Genomic DNA, 19,849 nt, shown 5'->3' on the forward strand with positions numbered 1-19,849 from the left:
CTTTTGCTATGTTAGGATAGCAAATTTTTTTTAAAATTTTTTTTCGTTTATATCATAAATACATTTTCCAATTCACCGTTTTATATTTTTAATCATATTTTTATCTCACATATATTACATAATAAAAAGTGCTACGTAATTATTCAAAGAATAATACTATGCGAAACAAAGAATTAACTCAATCAATCAAATCCTTTCTCTTTTGCTTTGGCGGGCACCGTTGCTGCAGTGTGGTTCACATGCGCTTCACGTGCCCTCATAGTCACAGTCAGAAGTTCCAGAAAAAACCTCAGCATTGAAGACTGTGATGTAACATCCCGGCAGCAGTAGTCCACATCACCTGCCCCACACCTGGCAGACGATGTTGGGGGCCCCACTTTCCTTCCTCCGCTCGACGATCTAACGTACGACGACGTACTTGTTTCGACTTTCGACTAGTGAGTTGTGAAAAGCAATTAGTGAAAGAATTGCTCTCGCTCCCCCATGTACTTGCTTTAATTGCACAAACTGTCAACAATACTTTCAAAATTGCAGTAATTTCTTTTATGAGTTTTTTTTTTCTGAGGATAGTTTCTTCTATTCTGCAAGAGACTTTGTAGTTTTCAAAACTATTTAGTCAAATACTTTGGCTTTATTTTATGGGCCAATCAAGTGTTTTAATTTCAATGAGATATTTTACGCTTTTTTTAGTAGAAAAGTGAAACTCTTGGAGCTCGTTTGAATTGTTATTATTAGGAATTTTTGTGAAAAAAATTTTCTACAATGATTTGATATATGTGGGATAAAAATAAGAAATATGTTCCTGAATAATGTAAAAAATTTTCTATTGAAAACAGCAATTCAAACAAGGCCTAATGTATGTGCATTAGAATTCAAAGATTGCAAATAGATATTTATTTGAATTGGTATATAAAAGTGTTTATGTAATATATCAACATGATATGCAATTTTATGGAAGTGATTCCCAAACTAAATTATCATACTATAACATCAAAAATTATATGAGCCATATGTGGAATTATGAAATACATTCAAGAAGGTCAATGCAACTCGCATAATATTTAATTATTAATTTTAAAAGAAAAAAGGGAAAAACACAAAGGAAAAATGTATGCTTTTTCTTCACATTCTTCAAGAGACTATGCAGTTGCAGAAAATTGAAAAATATGATAAGGAGCATCTTTCTTACTCATATTATTTACTAATTCATATCCCGTTATGCATGCTATTACACCACTTTACCTTTTTCTTTTGAAAACAAAATACTTTGGCTTTATTTATGTTACCATTACTTTTTCATTAGTACTTCTTTTTCAAAATACTTATTAGTGGAGTACTTTGGCTTTATTTTATGAGCCAATCAAGTGTTTTAATTTCAATGGAATATTTTACGCTTTCTTTTAGTAGAAAAGCGAAACTCTTGACGTTTGTGGTTTAGAATTCAAAGATTGCAAAATAAATATTTGTTTGAATTGGTATATGCAAGTAGTTTATGTAATATATGTCAATATGATATGCAATTTATGGAAGTAACACTCAAACTAAATTATCACACTACAATATCAAAAATTATATGGGCGATATATGGAATTATGAGAAACATTAAGGAGGTCAATGTAACTCACACAATATTCAATTAGTATTAATTTTAAAAGAATAAAAGAAAAAAAGAAAAACATAAAGGAAAAACGCATGCTTTTTCTTTCCCTCTCTCATCACTTTTTAGTCTTACCATACCACATTACCGCTGTGCTCTCCATTCAAAGCAGTAAATTCTGTCTCCCCTCTTTCTTCTCTCTCTGTCCTTTTCTCTCATTCAAAACAAGCCAAAAAGCACAACACTCACACACTGCTACTGGTAATAGTAGTTGGATATACTGTGGATTGACTGTTAGTAGGTGGAGCTAACAGCTAGCAGTATTTGTTCTGTTCCTTCAGTTTTTTTTTTTTCATTTCTTCGAACAGCCAAAGATTTTTTATCATTTTTTTATGCCTCTGAAAGACTCAAGGTAAGTCTTTTTGCTTATTCTTGAGCTTCTTTTTCTCGTGGGTTCTTAAGTGCGGTCTTGTATATGTAAATTGCTGCCCTGAAAGTATGAATTATGACTTGACTGCTGTTTTCTTCTTGATCATGACCACTGTAAATTTTGTTGCTTTTTTCTTGTTAACCATGCTATTATCTTGTGGTTTTCTCTTTCATAGTGGTGTTATGGTTAAATTGTGCCCTTATTGTTTATAAAACGATAAAATGGTGCTGTAGAATTGGTAAAGATTCTTGCTTGCTTTTGTTATTGGTCTGCATTAATGGTTAGCAATATGCCAGGTATAAATCAGACATGGTATATGAAATTTCTTGTGCGGATTTTCTGTTTTTCCTTTTCCTTTGGTATTGGGCTTTGGTGCAAGGCTATCTTTGTTGAGGGATATTCTAAATACTTCTCAGTTGGGCTTTAATCATGTTGTATGATGATCAAGAAATGGCATAGTGGCTTTTCCTTTAGTCAGATGGGACAGTTTTGTGTGTGGTTGCATTCTTTGTACTGGGTATCGTAACAAATTAGGATTTTTAGATGCATATGGAGGACTTTGAGGTGCAAAAAGTTTGTGGGTTAAGATATTATGACTGCATTTCCGTGAGTTTGTTATCTGCAGCTTCTAATTGTTGTGATGCAATTTCCTATGAAAAGAACTTGTTTATGATTGTAGTGATGCATGATGACTGGAGGCAAAGTCATTTTAACATACAAGCGTCAGAGGACACCGCATTGGATTGCATACAAGCGTAAGAAGCCTCCATCAAGGAAGGATTTTTCTTGGAATAACGAGAGTCCTGATACATCAGCAAGGTGCCCCAGTTGTAATGGCTCAACTACGACTGAAAAGAAAGGGGAATCAAATGAAAGCAATAATTCAGAATGCCCAAGTTATAATGCCTCAACTACAGCAAAAGAGCATGAGGAATCAACTCAAGGCAATTATTCAGAATGCCCAAGTAATGATCCCTCCATTAAGGCTGAAAAGCTAGAGGAGTCTACTGAAGGCAATATATTAGAATGCCCAAGTACTGATGTCCCAACTACAGCACAAAACCAAGAAGAAACAAGTGAAGGCAATAGATCAGGATGCCCAAGGAATGATGCCCCAACTATGGCAGAAACGCAAGAGGAATCAACTGAAGGCAATGGTTCAGAATGCCCTAGTAATGATGCCCCAAATACAGCAGAAAAGGAAGAGGAATCAACTGAAGACAATGAATCAGAATTCCCGAGGACTGATTCCCCACCTACTGCAGAAAATCAACAGGAATCAACTGAAGACAATAGATCAGAGTGTCCTGCCAGAAATGATGGGGTGAAATGTTATCTTCAATTGTTTAAATTTTTACTCTTTTTTCATGTTGTATGTCCATGTCGTGGTTGTGGGAATTGCTCTGGTAGAGTAAGATGTTTTTGGTTTCGATGTTAGTTTGAGATTTTTTTAGGGGTTGCAGCAAAACTATTATTGCTTGTTCATGCAATGCAATCAGAAGGTTGGTCTTGTATGCTTGTTTCACTGATATACTTAAATTTTCCAGCATAAAATGCTGCAGTATTACTATGTGCCATGCTTAGTTTGCCCTCTTAACTTTCCCTCAGGTGGGAAAAGATAGCTATGTAGCTACTTTTTGGTTATAATTACTTTCTATGGTTCGATGGTAAGCCAAAGTTTGCATATTGACATATCTTCACTAGCAATGGGATGTGGACCTTGTTAAGCAACTTTGTTAGTCCAAAATTTTGCAGCTGAGTAGATAAGAGTTTCGCTGTTTGGTTTTTTGTTTCCTTTCCAAAGTGCTCTGCATTTTTTCAATGATGAATGCCCACGCTTTCTACCTTTGATCACATGATGGTGAAAAGTATGTCTTTTGTTAAACTTTCAGTATGCAGTTATTGTCCTCACCACTCAATGAGAAGAAAGTATGAAACTGTTTGAGATAGTGAAAGTGGGAGAGGTTGTTGAGAACCAGTCTTCTGTGAAGCTAGTTTGAAACTTTGGGTCCTAACTTCTGCTTCTGCCGTGTGAGGGATTGAACTCTGAACTGTTTGTATGTAATTTGGTTGGCCTTTTTTTTTTTTTTTATCTGTGTGTACATGGAGATTCAATTTCACAAGATTGAAGGTGTTAGTAGTGAGGATTCTTTGTCTTCTTTGTTATTGGTCTTACAGTGGTTGGTCTTCAGCACATTATATTAGGTAAAAACCGGCTTGCCAACTGTAGAGAAAGGTGACTGTTCACAAGAGTTGCGGAGCAATCTCATTTACCATTTTCACCTTATCACTTCCCTTGGCTTAAACCCCTTAGGAAAAAGATAGCAATAGCTGAATTCATCTTTAGAAAATAAAGGAATATTTTCTTTTTTCTTTTTTTTCTTTTCTTCTATACGTTCTGCAATAGGGAAGATAATAATGTATTAAACTGCGCAATATAGTGATCAAGCAGCACTCTGAGTTTTTGATGGGAAGGTGGAGATATGGGGAAATTGGGAATTTGGTAGTTGTTAGAACCTATAAAGGATTCTGTATGCATAAAGGAGGACACTAATCAATGTGAAGGGTAGTTTTTTTAAATAGGGCCAGGTGTCCTCTGTCCCAGAACTTATTAACCTCAAATAAGTTTGATTTGTAAAATGCTTACAAACATGTCATATTGACAACCAAGAATTACGTGAACAGACAAACAGAAACTAATGCTTAATTGGGAACCTGGGACTAAAGCTGGACTCTTCATCATCTTTAATGGAGTTCACTTGACATCAAGCTGATTTCCCTAGTTTGGCTCGTTACCCTAACATTGGTCTTCTTGTATATTTCCTGATCTGAGTGTCGCTTGTGGCTTCCATTTCATGGATGCTGTAGAATGTCTTGATCCTCCTAATGCATCTTATCCTTTCATGTCTTTTCTATTGGCAATAGACATAAATATGCAGAATTTGTGCTGGCAAGAGAAATGTTCAACTGATATTTTATTACCATTTGCAGTTTTATCTCTTGAAGCATTCTTCTGAAGGAAAAAGGCAGTACTCTGGTTACATCAAACGGCAAAATTTCTGTGTATCTGCTGAAAAGGCAAGCATAGAAGAGGATAAAAACCTGCTTGTACACGATATGAGACAGTTGGACGCTGATTCTCATGCAGTATTGGAGGCGAGTCCGAGAGAAGGCATCTTTCAGAATGCTTCTGGCGACCAACTCTCTGCAGATTTACATACTCCTGGAAAGTCAGCTAGTATCAAAGAAGCCTCATATTCAGTTGTTAAATCTATCTCTATATGTCGCAATAGACCTACCATGAAATGTTCCATTCCTTCTTCTGCAAATTGCAATTCTGGAAGTGAAACACATCAGGTCAGCTTGAAATCATCGGTTGAAAAAGATTATGCTGGTGGCTACAAGATTGCCAGTGAATTGGACAAATTTACTCTGAAAGAAACTTGTTTGCCTGTTGAAGATAAACCCAGTAGCTTGAGTGCCTCTGGAACCCTGCAAAGCAAATTGAGCTCTCCACTAATTACTTTTTATCGAAGATGCAAGCGGAAAAAAGATGTGGATGGGCTACATATGCAAAACACCTTGGGAGTTGCAGAGGATTGTTCATTGGAATTTACAGGGTCAAAGTCAGCAGGCTTTGCATCTGTTGGGGAAGCAACGCCTCCTGAAAGTGGTTCAAAACATATTTTAGTGAATACGAACCCATCGGAGGAGAATCTTAACAGGAGGGTTGCCTTTGATGCAAATCATGAAAAAGTACGTTATCACTTTTGAAGTAGCTGTTCTTTTCTTCCCCCCCTCTCTCTTTACACAAGGTGATGCTCACTTGCAAAATTTGGAGCCTCTACGGTGGTAATCTTGTGTGGAGTCAAGTAAGCAACTTGACAGGCTATTCTTGAAAATAGTTATTTTTTCTAGAAAGTGAAGACAGGTATTTTGCATTAACAAATGGAACTGACAGTGATTTTGTATTTAGGTGATTGTGGTAATAGTATGCATTTCCTATTAAGATTTTATTCAGCCAAGAATTCAGTTCCACATTAGAGGAATCTAACGGAGAGTTTGGTTCTGAGTCATTATTCGATTTCTTAGATATTTTAAGTGTAAATGATATGTTTGAAGCATGAATGTTTTAAATTAAGTCCTCTGGTAAAGATGGAAGGAACATGTGATTTCTATTCACACTTCACAACTTCTTATCGGCTCATATTTAGCAACATGACACCAAAATATCTGTAACATTTGTTTTAAAGATGTTCTGACAATGTGTTGCAGTCATACGGTCTGGGGTAGTCTTAATTTGCTGTAGCTGAACTTTCCTGTTATTGTGAATTTTGTTGCTTTCATTGATTCATTGTGGTAACTCTATGGGGAAAGGGAGAATAAAGAGGCTAGTAGTCGATTGATTCTGCTCAATGGTACATATGCTTTCTTGTTGAGTTCAATAAGTTTGCTGGTCTTCAACAGATGGCAAGCAGAGAAGTTGAAGAATCATATACCTCTAGATTATCTCCTGAAAATGCGAAGTAAGCTTCAAACTGTCGTAGAAATGTTTCTACTCTACCAAGTAGTCATGTGAATTCATCCTCTTGTATGTTATTTAGCAGCTTCGAGCAAGCAGATGGCAAGCTGGAAAATACACAGGACAACCAGTCTACATTGGAAGTATTTGCTCAGAATTCTGTTGGGGTTGACTTCCTAGAAGGTCCTATAGGTTGTTCAGGAAACTTATCAAATGATTCGGCTGATGACCTTTCTTGCAAACCAGTGTCAAAATACTGTAAAAATACTGTAGCTCAGGAATCTCTAAGACTCAGTTGTCAAAATACTGTAGCTCATGAATCTTTAAGATTGTCCTATGATGATCTGAGCACTGTAAGAAAAACCAATGAGATTCCTCGTGGCCAACATGCTGCAGTATCACTGGACTTATCTGTACCTCTTCCTGGTGAGGATTTCTAAATCATGTTTGAGGTGGATTAGTTTTATTTAATTCTTTACCCGCTTCTGCTATGTCTATCGTTTTAGTTGGTGTTTGCTAAAACTCAACTTTAACATCATGTTATTATAGATTCTCATGGTACAGAGGAGTGTGGTACAGCATCTATCCATGAAGAACAGCCACTCTGTGGTTTGCTGAACTCACAAAGTGGAAGTCATACTATGCTTATTAAAGATGAGTCTCCAGGAAACAAACGCTTGGAGTTGCTCTGTGAGAGAGTTGGGGAAAAACATCCACTTCACCAGGCACAGTTACCAGAAGATGGTTTCCTTTCTGAGGAAGCTGTTGGTCACAATTATAATAATGTAGCAAATTCTTCTCCAGTATTTGGACTGAAAAACAACTGTCTACAGGTTGGTGGGATTATTGAGTTTCAAGAACCAGTTATTAGATAAAACATCTATTACATGATTTTGTTGTCATACGTTAAAAATTGTTAGTCATTTCCTTTTCAGTAGGCGAAATAGAGTTTGGTGCTTAAAAATAGGCAATCTGGTATCTTTTTTCAGCTATTTCCAGAGGATAGATCTGATGATATGTTCCAATCAAAGAAGACGCATAAATATGTTACAGCTTGTGCTGATTCTGAAGAAAGGACTGTTGGTCTGACGGAGAGCAGGAGCCAGACGAGACTTTCGGCAACAAAATCTTCACTCTTTCTTGGTTTATTTCTGCCCATGGAACTGATAAATGATGGTCATGATCACAGTTCCACCTCATCTCAGCGGCCTAATATTGGCATTCAATCAAAAGAATTTGCTCAAGATACAGTGCCTGAATTTCCACATCAGACATCATCCTATAGAAGACACAAGATGGTGCTAGATAATATTGTCAGTAGAGCAAGAATGCCGAAGCGAAAGAGAGGCAGCTGTCTAGAATCGTATGATTCTCCAAGAATGTGGTCAGAGGAAGAGCTAGATTCTCTTTGGGTTGGCATCAGGAGGTATGGAAGAGGAAATTGGGATGTCATGTTAAGGGATCCGAGGCTGCACTTTTGTCCATGGAGGACTCCCAAGGAACTTGCTGCGCAGTGGGAAGAGGAACAATCTAAGCTTTTCAATACCATGCCTACTGCCAGAGGGAGACATTCGAGAACACCCAATATTTTCCAAGACAGTGTGGATAGCTTTTGGCATTCCAAGACTGGAAAAGAAAATTTGGTGGATGATGTTCAACTTTCACTTGGAGATGTATATTCCCAGCCAAATGGCAGTGTCCAGAAAAGACCACTCTTTAATTATTTCAATGTGCAAACTAATGCACCTTGGCAACTTCAAAAAGCTGCAACAAACACGAGGACAATGTATTCCTGCAGGGAAAACCGCAGGAGAGCTATGCTTCAAAACAATGCAATGCTGGATGTCGAATGTTCTTTTGGTGCCAATCAGTCAACTTGTATGGCTATCGGGGGAAATTTGCCTCACTGGCTCAGAGAAGTAGTCTCAATCCCTTTGAGATCTCCTCAGACGGTTCTGCCGTCAGATAACTCATCTGTAGGTTCTGTTGAAAGGCAGTGGGTAAAGAAACCTTTTCTTGATGCCAAAGGAATTCATCATGAGCCAAGTTATCGAATAAGCAACAAGCGCACCGTTGCAGAAAGAGTCGAGCAACAAGCAGGAGCTGGAGCTCATAATGGCAACTTCCCATTTGTGTTAGAACATAATCAAGCTGAAGTGCAGAATCCTGGTATCAAACAGGACCTGATCATCATTGACAGTGATACGTCTTCAGAGGAGACTATTTCTGATGATCATAACGCCAAGGTTTAGCTGCAGATTTAGTTTTTAGTAGATTCATGATAAAAGTTAAGAAGATCGATGCTGGTCTGTACTCATCTGTAGGGTTGAGGAAGGATTCTGTAGTTTTCTTAAGCTAAAAATTCTTTGATTATTATTCAATGTAGTTCTAAGTAAATAAAATCTTTGGTAGAGCAGCCATTAACAAAAGAGCAGTGGTTCTCTTTTTTTTTTTTTTTTTTGGGTAGGAAGCTAGAGCAATGGTTCTTTATGTCCCAGGCAGTTCCTTGATAAGCTTGCTTTTTGGAAATTTAGACAGCCCCATCGAGCGTTGGGTGGACTCCCTTTTTGTTTTGTCCTTCTCAATTTGAAGGGGGGAAGATTTTCACTTAAAAACCAGATTAGAAAAAGTCAGTCGGACTACATCTTTCTTGGCTTAATTATCAGCCAACAGGTGAGTACTGAATAGACAATAATTCACTAGGCTAGTAGTTAAGGGTCTTTGTTTATTATCTTAGGCCGTGTTTGATAATTCAATTCAGCGTTTAAACTTAATAAATTCATATCTTAACATGTTTGGATGCATTTGATAATTAAAAATTAAATATCTGAATTAATTAAGTAGTACTGAATTTTTTAGGCAAAACTTGCTCGAAAAAATTATTGATAAACTATTCATTTATCACTAAATATGATATACACTCAAATATATTCTATTTAATATTTAACAATTCAATAATTTCATGGATTCAGAATTTAGATTTTAGATTTCAAATTTCAATTTTATCAAACCCACCTTTATTAGTTTAATTATCACCCTCCCTACCCTTTCGCATTTTGCCTTTTTCTTTTTTTAAAGAAAAATGTAAAAGGTAAAATGACAAAAAAAATTATCACTTGATTAATGTCTCTATCAACTGCGTTGAATTTTTGGGTTTTACAACAAAGGTTTACCAAAAAAAAAAAAAAGAAAAAAAGAGAAAATGAGAGGAGAGCATACTTATAATCCTTTTTAGAGGTTTTTTTTTTTTAAATACCCTTTTTAGATGGTTAAGTAAACTTCACTTAAATGCAGGTGTTTGAAAATTTTTTAGAGGGTCAATAATAGTGATTTGCAGAAATGCGAATTACTTCATCATACGTCGTCGTAGTGGCGCCCCATGGCTCAACCGCAAAATCATGGCTGGAGTTCGTTAGTTAGCAGTTAGCACTAAGTGATATCTCACTCTGATATTCACATTCAAGTTAGCCTTAGCAAAATCATCAACAAAAGAAGGAAAAAAATGAGCAGCTTATCATTATCAACGTCTCTTTGTCACTGTAACTATATAAATTGTCAAGATTTAAAGCCTCGCTTAATCTCTGCATCATTCTTGAGAAACCAGGGTTGGATTAGTTCGCATCAGCTTCCATCCAAAAGATTCAGCCTGCATTCAACCGGTAGTTCAAATGGGCCGTCGGATACAAAGATAGCACTCAAGGAGGAGGAGTCTTCTTCTTCTTCTTCTTCTTCCCAAGAAGAAGAGAGAGTAGTGCAAGAATTCAATGGAAAAGAAGTAGCCCAGTTGCCAGAAAAGGAAGGGGAAAGAAACAGTTCAAGCACTGGTGCTCCTCTACTCGATAAGGACCTTAAAAAGGTGAGTCTTTCTCAAAATGGTTTCTCTTGATTTGAATTATTACTGGCAATTCCCAGTTCATATATTTGTTTCTTTTCTTGGATGCATTAAGATTTAGTTTAGGTGTGAATCAAATGTTTTAGACAGGACTATTAAACCTGGGCTTCTGTAAATTGTAATAGCTGGATTAACAGGTTTCTCACTTTCTCATCTGGTCTGTGAGACAGATGAGCCCTTAAGTGGTTATCAGTAATGGGGCGATTTTGTTTAGGAGAAAAGTTATCCTAATTTCAATGTTTTTATCCACACTTCTTATACATAGCAGTCTATATTTATCTCTTCCTAAAAGTTGTAGACTAATCCTACAATTTCCAAAAGGAATTAACAACTCCTGCTAATTAGCTTGGAGGATTTCCATGAACTGTTGATAACAATCTTGCACAAGGAAATATTATACTTGGTTCTTTAGCACCTACCAGGCCTGTAGCGTTCAGATATCAGGAAGTCAATAGCTACTCTATGCTGGCATGATGAGAATGATGGTTGTGTTGTTTTAAATTTTGATGCATTCTGCTTGTTGTTATTCACTTGTGCGACTGTGTCAACTATTCTTTAGAGTCTGGAATGAAAATATGCACCTAATGTTTATATAGTCCCCTGAGCAATACTAGCCACTTGATTGTCTGGTGGCATAAAAGTTATTTCTGTTGAAGTTAATATTACTGCTTTTCAGCTTCAATAAGTTTTATATTTTCATCTACTCTTCTTTTCTGCATATCTTACTATAACTTTTAGGAAAGATAGAAATTTTATACGATGATCGACTTTTTTGGAAAGGTTGTCCAAAAGACTGCAGCAACTTTTGCACCTAGGGCTTCTGTTGCTACCAAAAATCCTGCTGTACCTGGAACCATTCTATATACTGTTTTTGAGGTGCAAGGTTATGTCTCAATGTTGCTAGGAGGAGCTCTGTCTTTTAATCTGATATTCCCCTCTAATGAGCCAGACATATGGAGACTAATGGGGATGTGGTCCATCTGGATGTTCAGTAAGCAATACTCATTCCAATAACAATAATTTTTTTAAAATAGAAATGTATTACACGATAGATTGTTTCTTTCTTTTTTGATGCTTAATGATAAAAGTTTCCTTATATGGTGCTTAGTTATCTAAATTGCATTGCTGGTCAGAGAGGGACATTCCAAAGACTTCAGTCATATGCAATGTTATGCTTCTTACTTCTTGTTCATTTCCATTTTTCCGGCTGACTGTGTAATAATCTTCAAGCAGCTTATCTATTGTATGGGAAAAGTATTTGGAAGATGTATTAATTTTAGGACTAGCCATATTATGGCAGAAGGTTACTAATTAATGGAGGTAACCATCAGTTTATATGTGTTTGTAAAGAAAAAGAGGAAAATAAAAGATGTACCATGCTTGTGATCAGACATGATAAGCTCCTAGATGGGAGATATTCCAGCTTTATAAGAGTGACCAGTTTTGGCTACTTCTGTTAAAGAGGTCAATTTCATGCTTTTGCAGCTATTCCTTCCCTCCGGGCACGAGACTGCTCAAAAAATGAGAAAGAAGCCCTCAATTATCTCTTTCTGCTAATCCCGCTCTTGAATGTTTTAATCCCATTCTTCTGGAAATCATTTGCAGTTGTTTGGTCTGCCGATACCATAGCCTTCTTTGGGATGTATGCATGGAAGGTACTTGTTTCTTAAACTTTGCCATCTCTAATAGGTTTCATTTTCTTCTTGTGTAAATATATAATTTGTGCAGATGGGGTTGCTTCAAAAAGCAGAGATGGAGTAACATGAAGTGGCTTCTTTGGTTTTGATTGGTTAGCTCGTTGCCTAGATGTATCTCAAGTATTACAGCTAATGGTTCAGACCAGTTCAGATATCATAAGCCTTAATGATAGCAAATGAAGGAACCACTTTATATTTTATAAAGTGTATCTACAAGTTTTGCATTATTTGGACAAAATGAAGTTGACTGCTACCTTAACTCCTTAAGAAGGCTACATTGTAAAACAAGTGTGGTTGGTGTACAGATATTTTAGTTGTGTATCATATGTCTTTATTTTTAGTTGAACATAATAACTTTCTGACTTTCTCTCAGGATGGTGACTGATACAAATGGTTCTAGAGATGTAAAGCGGCTATTTAATTTTCTAAATGAATTTTTTATTAACATCATTGCCATTGAATATTTAAGTAAATGAAGGACAAGTTTTCAGCTATAAGGTAGCCAGACATGGATCTGCAAGAATGCTTATCTTACCTAGATTGAGGAGGAATAAACCAATTTGAGATTTTTACCACTTTTTATGACATCTGTAAAAGGGAATGCTGGAGCAAATTACATAATAGCTTCATTGAACTTGATTGTGTGTGATGATTAGTTTGTTGAAAGAACCTAGGCATGAAAGATGGAAAGCAGTTGTGGAGGAGTAAAGTGGCCCAACATCTTGCTAACTTATTCTTCAATGCCTTTGGGAGAATGATTAGGGACTTAGTTTCTTAACAAGCTCCTTTAGTTGGAATGATCTCATTGTTCAGTATCCAAATCTTTTAAGGCTGTAAAGAGATGCAACATTTGCACTATGGAAAGTAATATGCCACCTTTTTTAGTACTTAGACCAGAAAGGAAGAAAGAAGTTTACATTAAGAATTATTTGACAACGCTGAAGCCACCGCTTGAATATCCAGGTGCAACTTGAAGATTACAGTGTAGACAATTAAACCAAAGAAATATATTGGAATAGACTTACAATTTAGAAGACAGACATTGTTGCATTTTTGTTGAGAGTAGATCAGAAGATGCTGGTCATTACTGCTAGCCTAATAGCTCAACGGTCAAGCATATAGTTTTTTGACATCAGCCTCTCTATCATCTTCCTTGATCAAAATGAATTCGATTTTTTCAGCTCTCCAGGAATTTTTAAGCTCTAAAGTAAAGGAAGCACTTTCACTTCATCCCACTGTGCCTTCACATTGTATATAGACTACTTCATCTCACTTAGCAGCTGACAGTTTGCATATACCTCCAGAAGGTTCGATACATGCTTTCATTTGATTTTCGATGGGTTCATCCAGTTTGAGATGGTGCAAAAAACTAATCCTCAGCTGCACAGCTGTGGGTAGGTCATCAAAGGAGCTGCAGGATTCTGACATTTGCACATAAAAGAAGTTCTTTTGATAGAAGAGTCTCAGCTAAATATTGTCAAAGCCCTACAAATCCTTGTCAACTTAGGAACCGAATGAAATATTAAGTTCTTGTGCTATTTGGAAATTCATTTTCCAAATAAAGTACAGATTCACAGCTTCCAGGACCCGCCCTCCTTTCTCATTCTTGGCCTTCCGCTATCAAATGTCAATTGTTCCTGTTTTAGAACCATCTTCAGATTTCTTTTCTGAGTTGAATGTTCTTAAATTTTTGGTCCTTCTTATGCACTGTAAAATTCGGTAACAGATGCCAAAATCTCTATTTGCAGATGTGTAGGATTCATCTAACCTGAGAACAATTGTATTTAAGCGCAAGTTTTATTGCGATCTTCCCACCTTGAGAGTGTCAGTTCTTGGTTTGCAGATACTAGGGACTAGGGAGAGAAAACCTTCACATAAGATGACTAATCTAGCCATAACATATAAGAGACCGAAAATTTCTTTTCAATGGTTGTCGTCTTGCAAATGAATAAAGATGGACCTCAGCTGTGATCTTGCAAGCATGTTTAGACCCAAAAATCCAACGTCCGACACCAAATCAGGGGTCTCCCCGAACCTTTCTACTTCACCCGCCTTCATGTGCCAAAAGAAAGAAAGAAAGTAGCATGTCAAAGTTGTTATGGAGGCTGAATTCATCTGAGAGTTTCAGTTTTTGACTAAGCAATTTGACAGTAGGTTCCTAAAACTATAGCAAACACAAAATACTAAATAGTGGATAAAAAACTAAAACTCCTGCTTCGTGGATCATAGTTTTAACGGGACGAAAGAACCGATTATGGATTGCCCATCCCTAACATAGATATCCAAATTGACAAATGAGAAAAGTTCTGATTTAATCATATGGACAGCAACACAAGGAAGTGTGGAATTGTATAATCCAGATGGATGCGATGGTGGTCATGATTCTGTTTTTCCTACTAGGATCTGTTTTCATATTCAACCTCATCATCGCTATAGTGTAATGGACTAAAACTTTCATCCTCAGATTCCGAATGGCTGCTTTGTCTTGAATAAGAATTATTACTTTCAGTCTTGCATCCCATGCTGCTTTCTGTCCTCATTTTCGAATCAAGACTAGTATTATATAAATCGTTGTTGCTGTTAAATCCTGAATCTACATAATTACTCCCACTTCTGGAATCGAATCTTGAACTTGAACCAATACTCCATGAGAATGATTCTTCAAATCTGCCACGCTCTATACTGGATTCAGCACTGCCATCTTGAGATTCTTCAATGCTTGTCAGCGTCGAATTAACAGGAATACTTTCATTTGGGCCTGCGGCAGCGCTGCTACTCCTTGAGCTATGACGAGAACTTCCGCTGCTACTTGAACTGAAACTAGTACTTCCCTTACCATCCTTTACCTTTTTTTTCTTGTGTGATCTTGAACCTTGTCTTCCAGATTTTGTACCATCCATCTTTTCCTTAATCTTCATCTTGTGCTTTGAACTCGAACTCTGTTTTGAAAATTTCTTACTCTTACTTGCAGAATTACCTCCACCCTCACTATCTGAACTACTTTGACTCCCACGGGACTCATTATCCGAAATGCTTTTGCTCTCGTCCTCACTTTCTTCATCGTCATGATCTGAGCTGTCACTGCTGCTGTGATGCTGATCTTTATGTTCATCTGGCTGTTTCACCTCAGACGGTGAGTTTGGAGCTGATAGTTTAGCAGGAACGGGCTCCTCTGGAGGAGCCACTGCAAGGAAACTGAGGACAGCTACAACATCACCAATCAATGGACGAACAGCTGGTTCATCTTGGAGACACATTGCTGCTATCCCAACTGCTTGGTTTAAGCTTCTCTCTGGAAACTTCATTTCGAGACGTGGATCTGCCATCTCTGGAAACCTCTTTGGATCCTTAAAAATTGGTTGTGCCTGTTAAATGACAAACATTATGCACAAATCAGATTGCTCTGGATTACGACTTAAGTCCCAGTGAAGATGCTTGTGGAAACCAACAGGTAGAGATCATATTTTTCACAGTTTCTTCTTCCTTGATAGACAAATAAATTTAACCATAGAAGTAAGGTCAAGGATTATGTTTACCCAGCTAACTAAATTTTGCTCCTCTGCTGGCCTTGTAGTATCCAAAGCTCTACGTCCTGTGATTAATTCAAGGAGAACAACTCCAAAACTGTAAACATCTGACTTCGCTGTAAGTTCACCACATCTTTCGTATTCAGGAGCACAATAACCATAAGTTCCCATAACCCTCGGTGATATATGCGTCTTAGTATCTCCCTGTGCTAGCTTGGCAAGCCCATAGTCCGAGAGTTTTGGATTATAGTCTCCATCTAATAGAACATTTGACAATTTCAAATCACGATATATGACAGGAGGGTTGGCCTTCTCATGTAAATATTCAAGTCCTTGAGCAGCTCCGAGAGCTATTTTCATTCTGGTTTGCCAATCTAGTGGCTTTTTATCATCCGTCAAGTCTGCAAGAAAGTGATATCCAGTGATGTATCAAAGTATGCAACCAAATAGGTACATTTCAGAGCTGATTCTTAATGCATATGTCAAAGCTTAAAATGGTAGCCTACTGTTACCGGGTGTTGGGAAGAAATCAAAGGCATCTGTGAGGTTGATGGAAGAAAGTACTTGGATACACTAGGATCTACAGGCTGTCGTTAGATCAGCTGATTAAGCTACATCATGATTTCATTAGGATAGGTTAAGTGGCCCAATTGCCGGCAGATTAAATTTACCTGAGTATCTTCCTTTTTACACGATGAATGTTGGGGTCAACCATCTGCCTGAACTATTTCAGCCATGTAAACTTAACGACGTGATCATGTTAAAAGAGAAGCAAACTAGGAGACAAAGATGTGAATTGACATACCATGTAAATGGGATTCTAGTGAGCCAGTCGGTAGATATTCATACACCAAAAGTCTCTGCTCCCCATCAGCACAATATCCAATCAGACTAACAAGATTTGAATGCTTAAGGAGAGTCAGCATCAAAACTTCAACAAGAAACTCTTTATTCCCTTGTGTTCCATTCCTGTCCAGTCTCTTCACCGCCACAACCTATTAAAGAATCACGGAGAAATCAAAATTGCAAAAAATGAAGTAACGAAAAATTTCAAGAGCAATCCCTTGCTATTTCTTTTCTGTTTTTCCTTGCTCACATGCTTCTGATAAGGGATAACTCAAATTCCTGTCGAAGATTTACGATGGTGATGAAAGTTTTGGTCGACATTACCTCTCCACTTTGAAGGGTTGCCTTGTATACTTTTCCAAATCCACCTTCACCTAGTAGACATTCTTGCCGGAAATTCTTCGTTGCCATGGCAAGCTCACGAAATGTAAATGTCCGTGCCCCGCTATTCGCAGTTTCTGGTGTAACAGGGACATCATTGGCATTCTTGGCTTCCACAGGTAAATTTTGTGTATTATTAACTGAAACAGGGGGAAAAAAGTAATCAGAGAAATCGCAGATATTGCCAGATTCATTTCCTGTACTGCATTTCTTAAACCCATCTAGCTCTCACAGTTTTCGACATAATTTTGCTTTGCGATCTTGGGAAAATTTATGGATAAAATGGCTCTGGAAAACAAAAAACAAAAAAAAAAAACGCGGCACCCCTGGAATTATTGAAAACCTGTAGGGAGGCCAGGTCAATGTTAACGTACTAATGACAACTGAAAGGAGAAATTGCAGTCTGCCCTCACTGCTGAAAACTGCCCAAACATTTGATTTTGTATTTTCTGCCTCACCTACTAGAGTAGCTTGAAAGTAAATTATAAAGTCCTCAGAGGTTCAGTCTCATTCCTAATCCAGATAAGGACACCTTGACCCTCTTAAACTTAGTTTATTACCTCAGGGAAAATGACAATTCTAAAACTTTATGCATGCATGCATGCATGCAAATCAGAGTGATTATATTGAAGAAGAAAATTTTACACAAACTTGCAAATGCAAGAGAAAAGAGCCCACCAGAGGGAGGAGGCGGAGGTGCTTCTTTGACCTGAGCGACGGGGACCTCCTCATTCTCTTGGTTGTCTGATTTCCTACTTGAAAAACATGGGAGGCAATTCATTCTTGATGCTCTCCGAAAACAATTCTAATAAAAAAATAAAAATCCAAAAAAGGAAAAAATAGAGAGAAAGGTTCATCAACAGCCTCCGAAATTCCAAAAACAATTACATAATCAATCTCGAAGGCTTATTACGAACCATTCACACAAAACAATTTTTTTTTTTTTTTGGAATTATCGGGTTTTTCTGCTGATTCAAAGGATGAACAAGAAACTTAGAAAATAATGTACAAATGATCAGGAAAGGTCGGAGGAGTCGACAGGGCAGGCGGGGCACAAAGAAGGAAGAGGAAGAAAAATGAGGAGGAGGTGGAGGAGGAGGGTCCTCCAGGATGTTGAAGGACCCTGACCAGGAGAGGAGGTGTTGTAAGAAGGCGGAATATGAGAAAAAAATCATATGGAAATTGGGGAGACAAACTCCATGTTGTTGGAGAAGGCATTGCGTGGAGAGTTTTCGTTGGAGTTTCTCATCATATTATTCCGTAGAAAAAGGGGGAGATTTTAATGGCACATTTTTATGTATTGGCCTTTTTTCTCTTTCTCTTTTTATCTTCGGGAGTTTTGTGACTTTTGTGGCAATGGCTAAAAAACATCAATATTTCTGTTGAGCCTTTCAGCTTTGGGTCCTCCTAACAATGGTCAATCGGTGCCATGAAACTTCTCCTTCTAGTTCTGTATTAAGTGGGAGTGGGATCACTAGCTATTTTATTTGATGATCATGATGAAGTGGTCAGCTCCACCAGCGTCCGTCCACAGTGTAGTTTGATCTTTCTTATTTTTGTCTATTTTCAGTGTCCACAATGTTACCATACTTTGTTGCAAGAAACTTTTTTATATATCAAAAGAGGTGTAGTAATCAAGAAACACTTTAGGGCAGCTAGCCAGTTTTGGCAAAAAGTTGATCTAGTTTGTATTTCATCGGACTACTTAGGGGGTCCCTAAATTAATTCATTTGTCGAGTTTTAGTCTTTTGTCTATTTTTAGTCTCAAATTGGCTCATGAATAATAAAAAAAGGAAAAATCGTTAAAACGTATATCACATTTTGCAAAATGACTTTTTTCGTCTCTCATTTTTTAAAAGTGTACTTTTATATCCCTCACAAATTCACATTGATCAAATTTGGTCCCTATCTACGTTTCCGACTAGTTTTTGGTCGGAGTCCACCACGTGCCTTGCACGTGATCATTTTTGAAGGGCAAAATTATCAAATCAAAATTTACATAATCCGATCCATAGTCCCTCATATTCCACAAAACGAATTTTTTTTGTCTCTTACATTTCACAAAATGAATTGTTTCGTCCCTCACATTTCACAAAATGAATTTTTTCATCCCTCATATTTTACAAAATAAAATTTTCATCCCTCATTAATCATGTGTACGAATAACTTTTTTTTAAAACTCACGTATATATCTATTTGATTTCATCTGAACAATACGAATAACATATAATATATCTCTATTTGATTTCGTTTGAACGTACTGTTGAGGTGAAATTAAATATATATATACAAGAGTTTAAAAAAATTGTTAGTTTTTCACTCATGTTGATTTCCTTTTACTTGAAAATTGAAAATAAAAAAAAATTTAATTCTTAACATTATCAAGTGTTTATATCGAATTAAATTTGGACAGAAAAAATAAACAAAGGAAAAGTATAACAAAAAGAAGTAAGTTATTGATACTTTCAAATTTTAAGACAATCACAAGGCAAAAAATTCAACTGTTGGTATTAAAGGTGGCGAATAAAAATTTCAAATTTAAACCGTAATTTGTTAGCGTGATTATAGAATTCAAATTAGAACTGATTAATTAGATGGTATTATTACATAACTCAATAAATGAATTATTACCAAAAGAGAAAAACCACAAATATTGAATAGATTTACATGGTGAAATCAAATAAATATATATATGGGTTTAAAACAAAATTACTAGATTTTAACCCATGTATATATCTATTGAATAGCATGTATACAATTACAATTAGTCTGTTTAGATGAAATCAAATAAAGATATATTACATGCTATTTGTACTATTCAAGTGAAATCAAATAGATATATACGTAGATTTAAAAAAAAAACTATTTATACACATGGTAAATGAGGGATGAAAAAATTCATTTTGTGAAATATGAGGTATTAAAAAATTTATTTTATGAAATGTGAGGGACGAAAC

The 19,849-nt window shown here is 36.6% G+C and overlaps 3 protein-coding genes across 5 annotated transcripts; 2 read left to right on the forward strand and 1 right to left on the reverse strand.

The window, feature by feature from the left end:
* Positions 1 to 1,732: 1,732 nt before the first annotated feature.
* Positions 1,733 to 8,978, forward strand: LOC113710425 (uncharacterized). 3 transcript variants are annotated; one of them, XM_027233430.2, is made up of 7 exons: positions 1,733 to 2,009; positions 2,707 to 3,351; positions 5,019 to 5,783; positions 6,495 to 6,553; positions 6,632 to 6,975; positions 7,099 to 7,382; positions 7,539 to 8,978. In XM_027233430.2, the coding sequence occupies exons 2-7, from the start codon at positions 2,713 to 2,715 to the stop codon at positions 8,799 to 8,801; spliced, it is 3,354 nt and encodes a 1,117-aa protein (XP_027089231.2). In that variant the 5' UTR covers positions 1,733 to 2,009; positions 2,707 to 2,712; the 3' UTR covers positions 8,802 to 8,978. The 3 variants fall into 3 exon arrangements, with proteins under 3 accessions (XP_027089231.2, XP_027089233.2, XP_027089232.2); XM_027233432.2 differs by having other exon boundaries at positions 6,635 to 6,975; XM_027233431.2 differs by lacking the exon at positions 1,733 to 2,009 and adding an exon at positions 2,069 to 2,093.
* A 982-nt stretch (positions 8,979 to 9,960) lies between these two features.
* LOC113710430 (protein RESISTANCE TO PHYTOPHTHORA 1, chloroplastic) lies at positions 9,961 to 12,588 on the forward strand. Its single transcript, XM_027233440.2, has 4 exons — positions 9,961 to 10,405; positions 11,222 to 11,432; positions 11,927 to 12,096; positions 12,170 to 12,588. The coding sequence occupies exons 1-4, from the start codon at positions 10,052 to 10,054 to the stop codon at positions 12,200 to 12,202; spliced, it is 768 nt and encodes a 255-aa protein (XP_027089241.1). The 5' UTR covers positions 9,961 to 10,051; the 3' UTR covers positions 12,203 to 12,588.
* A 1,621-nt stretch (positions 12,589 to 14,209) lies between these two features.
* On the reverse strand, positions 14,210 to 18,436 carry LOC140014485 (probable serine/threonine-protein kinase PBL25). Its single transcript, XM_072065375.1, has 5 exons — positions 17,571 to 18,436; positions 16,836 to 17,032; positions 16,471 to 16,660; positions 15,675 to 16,066; positions 14,210 to 15,503 (listed from the first exon to the last, which is right to left on the reverse strand). Exons 1-5 carry the CDS (start codon positions 17,671 to 17,673, stop codon positions 14,535 to 14,537), a joined length of 1,851 nt encoding a protein of 616 aa, XP_071921476.1. The 5' UTR covers positions 17,674 to 18,436; the 3' UTR covers positions 14,210 to 14,534.
* Positions 18,437 to 19,849: the final 1,413 nt, after the last annotated feature.

Source organism: Coffea arabica, chromosome 9e, assembly GCF_036785885.1.
Source record: "Coffea arabica cultivar ET-39 chromosome 9e, Coffea Arabica ET-39 HiFi, whole genome shotgun sequence".
Taxonomy (NCBI): domain Eukaryota; kingdom Viridiplantae; phylum Streptophyta; class Magnoliopsida; order Gentianales; family Rubiaceae; genus Coffea; species Coffea arabica.

Coding starts and splice junctions, on each gene's coding strand:
- LOC140014485 (XM_072065375.1), bottom strand. CDS start 17,673: ATGAATTGCCTCCCATGTTTTTCAAGTAGGAAATCAGACAACCAAGAG. Junction 17,033..17,570: donor ACCTCCGCCTCCTCCCTCTG/GTGGGCTCTTTT, acceptor CCCCTGTTTCAG/TTAATAATACACAAAATTTA. Junction 16,661..16,835: donor CAACCCTTCAAAGTGGAGAG/GTAATGTCGACC, acceptor ATTCTTTAATAG/GTTGTGGCGGTGAAGAGACT.
- LOC113710430 (XM_027233440.2), top strand. CDS start 10,052: ATGAGCAGCTTATCATTATCAACGTCTCTTTGTCACTGTAACTATATA. Junction 11,433..11,926: donor GTGGTCCATCTGGATGTTCA/GTAAGCAATACT, acceptor ATGCTTTTGCAG/CTATTCCTTCCCTCCGGGCA. Junction 12,097..12,169: donor TTGGGATGTATGCATGGAAG/GTACTTGTTTCT, acceptor TAATTTGTGCAG/ATGGGGTTGCTTCAAAAAGC.
- LOC113710425 (XM_027233430.2), top strand. CDS start 2,713: ATGATGACTGGAGGCAAAGTCATTTTAACATACAAGCGTCAGAGGACA. Junction 6,976..7,098: donor CTTATCTGTACCTCTTCCTG/GTGAGGATTTCT, acceptor ATGTTATTATAG/ATTCTCATGGTACAGAGGAG. Junction 7,383..7,538: donor TGAAAAACAACTGTCTACAG/GTTGGTGGGATT, acceptor ATCTTTTTTCAG/CTATTTCCAGAGGATAGATC.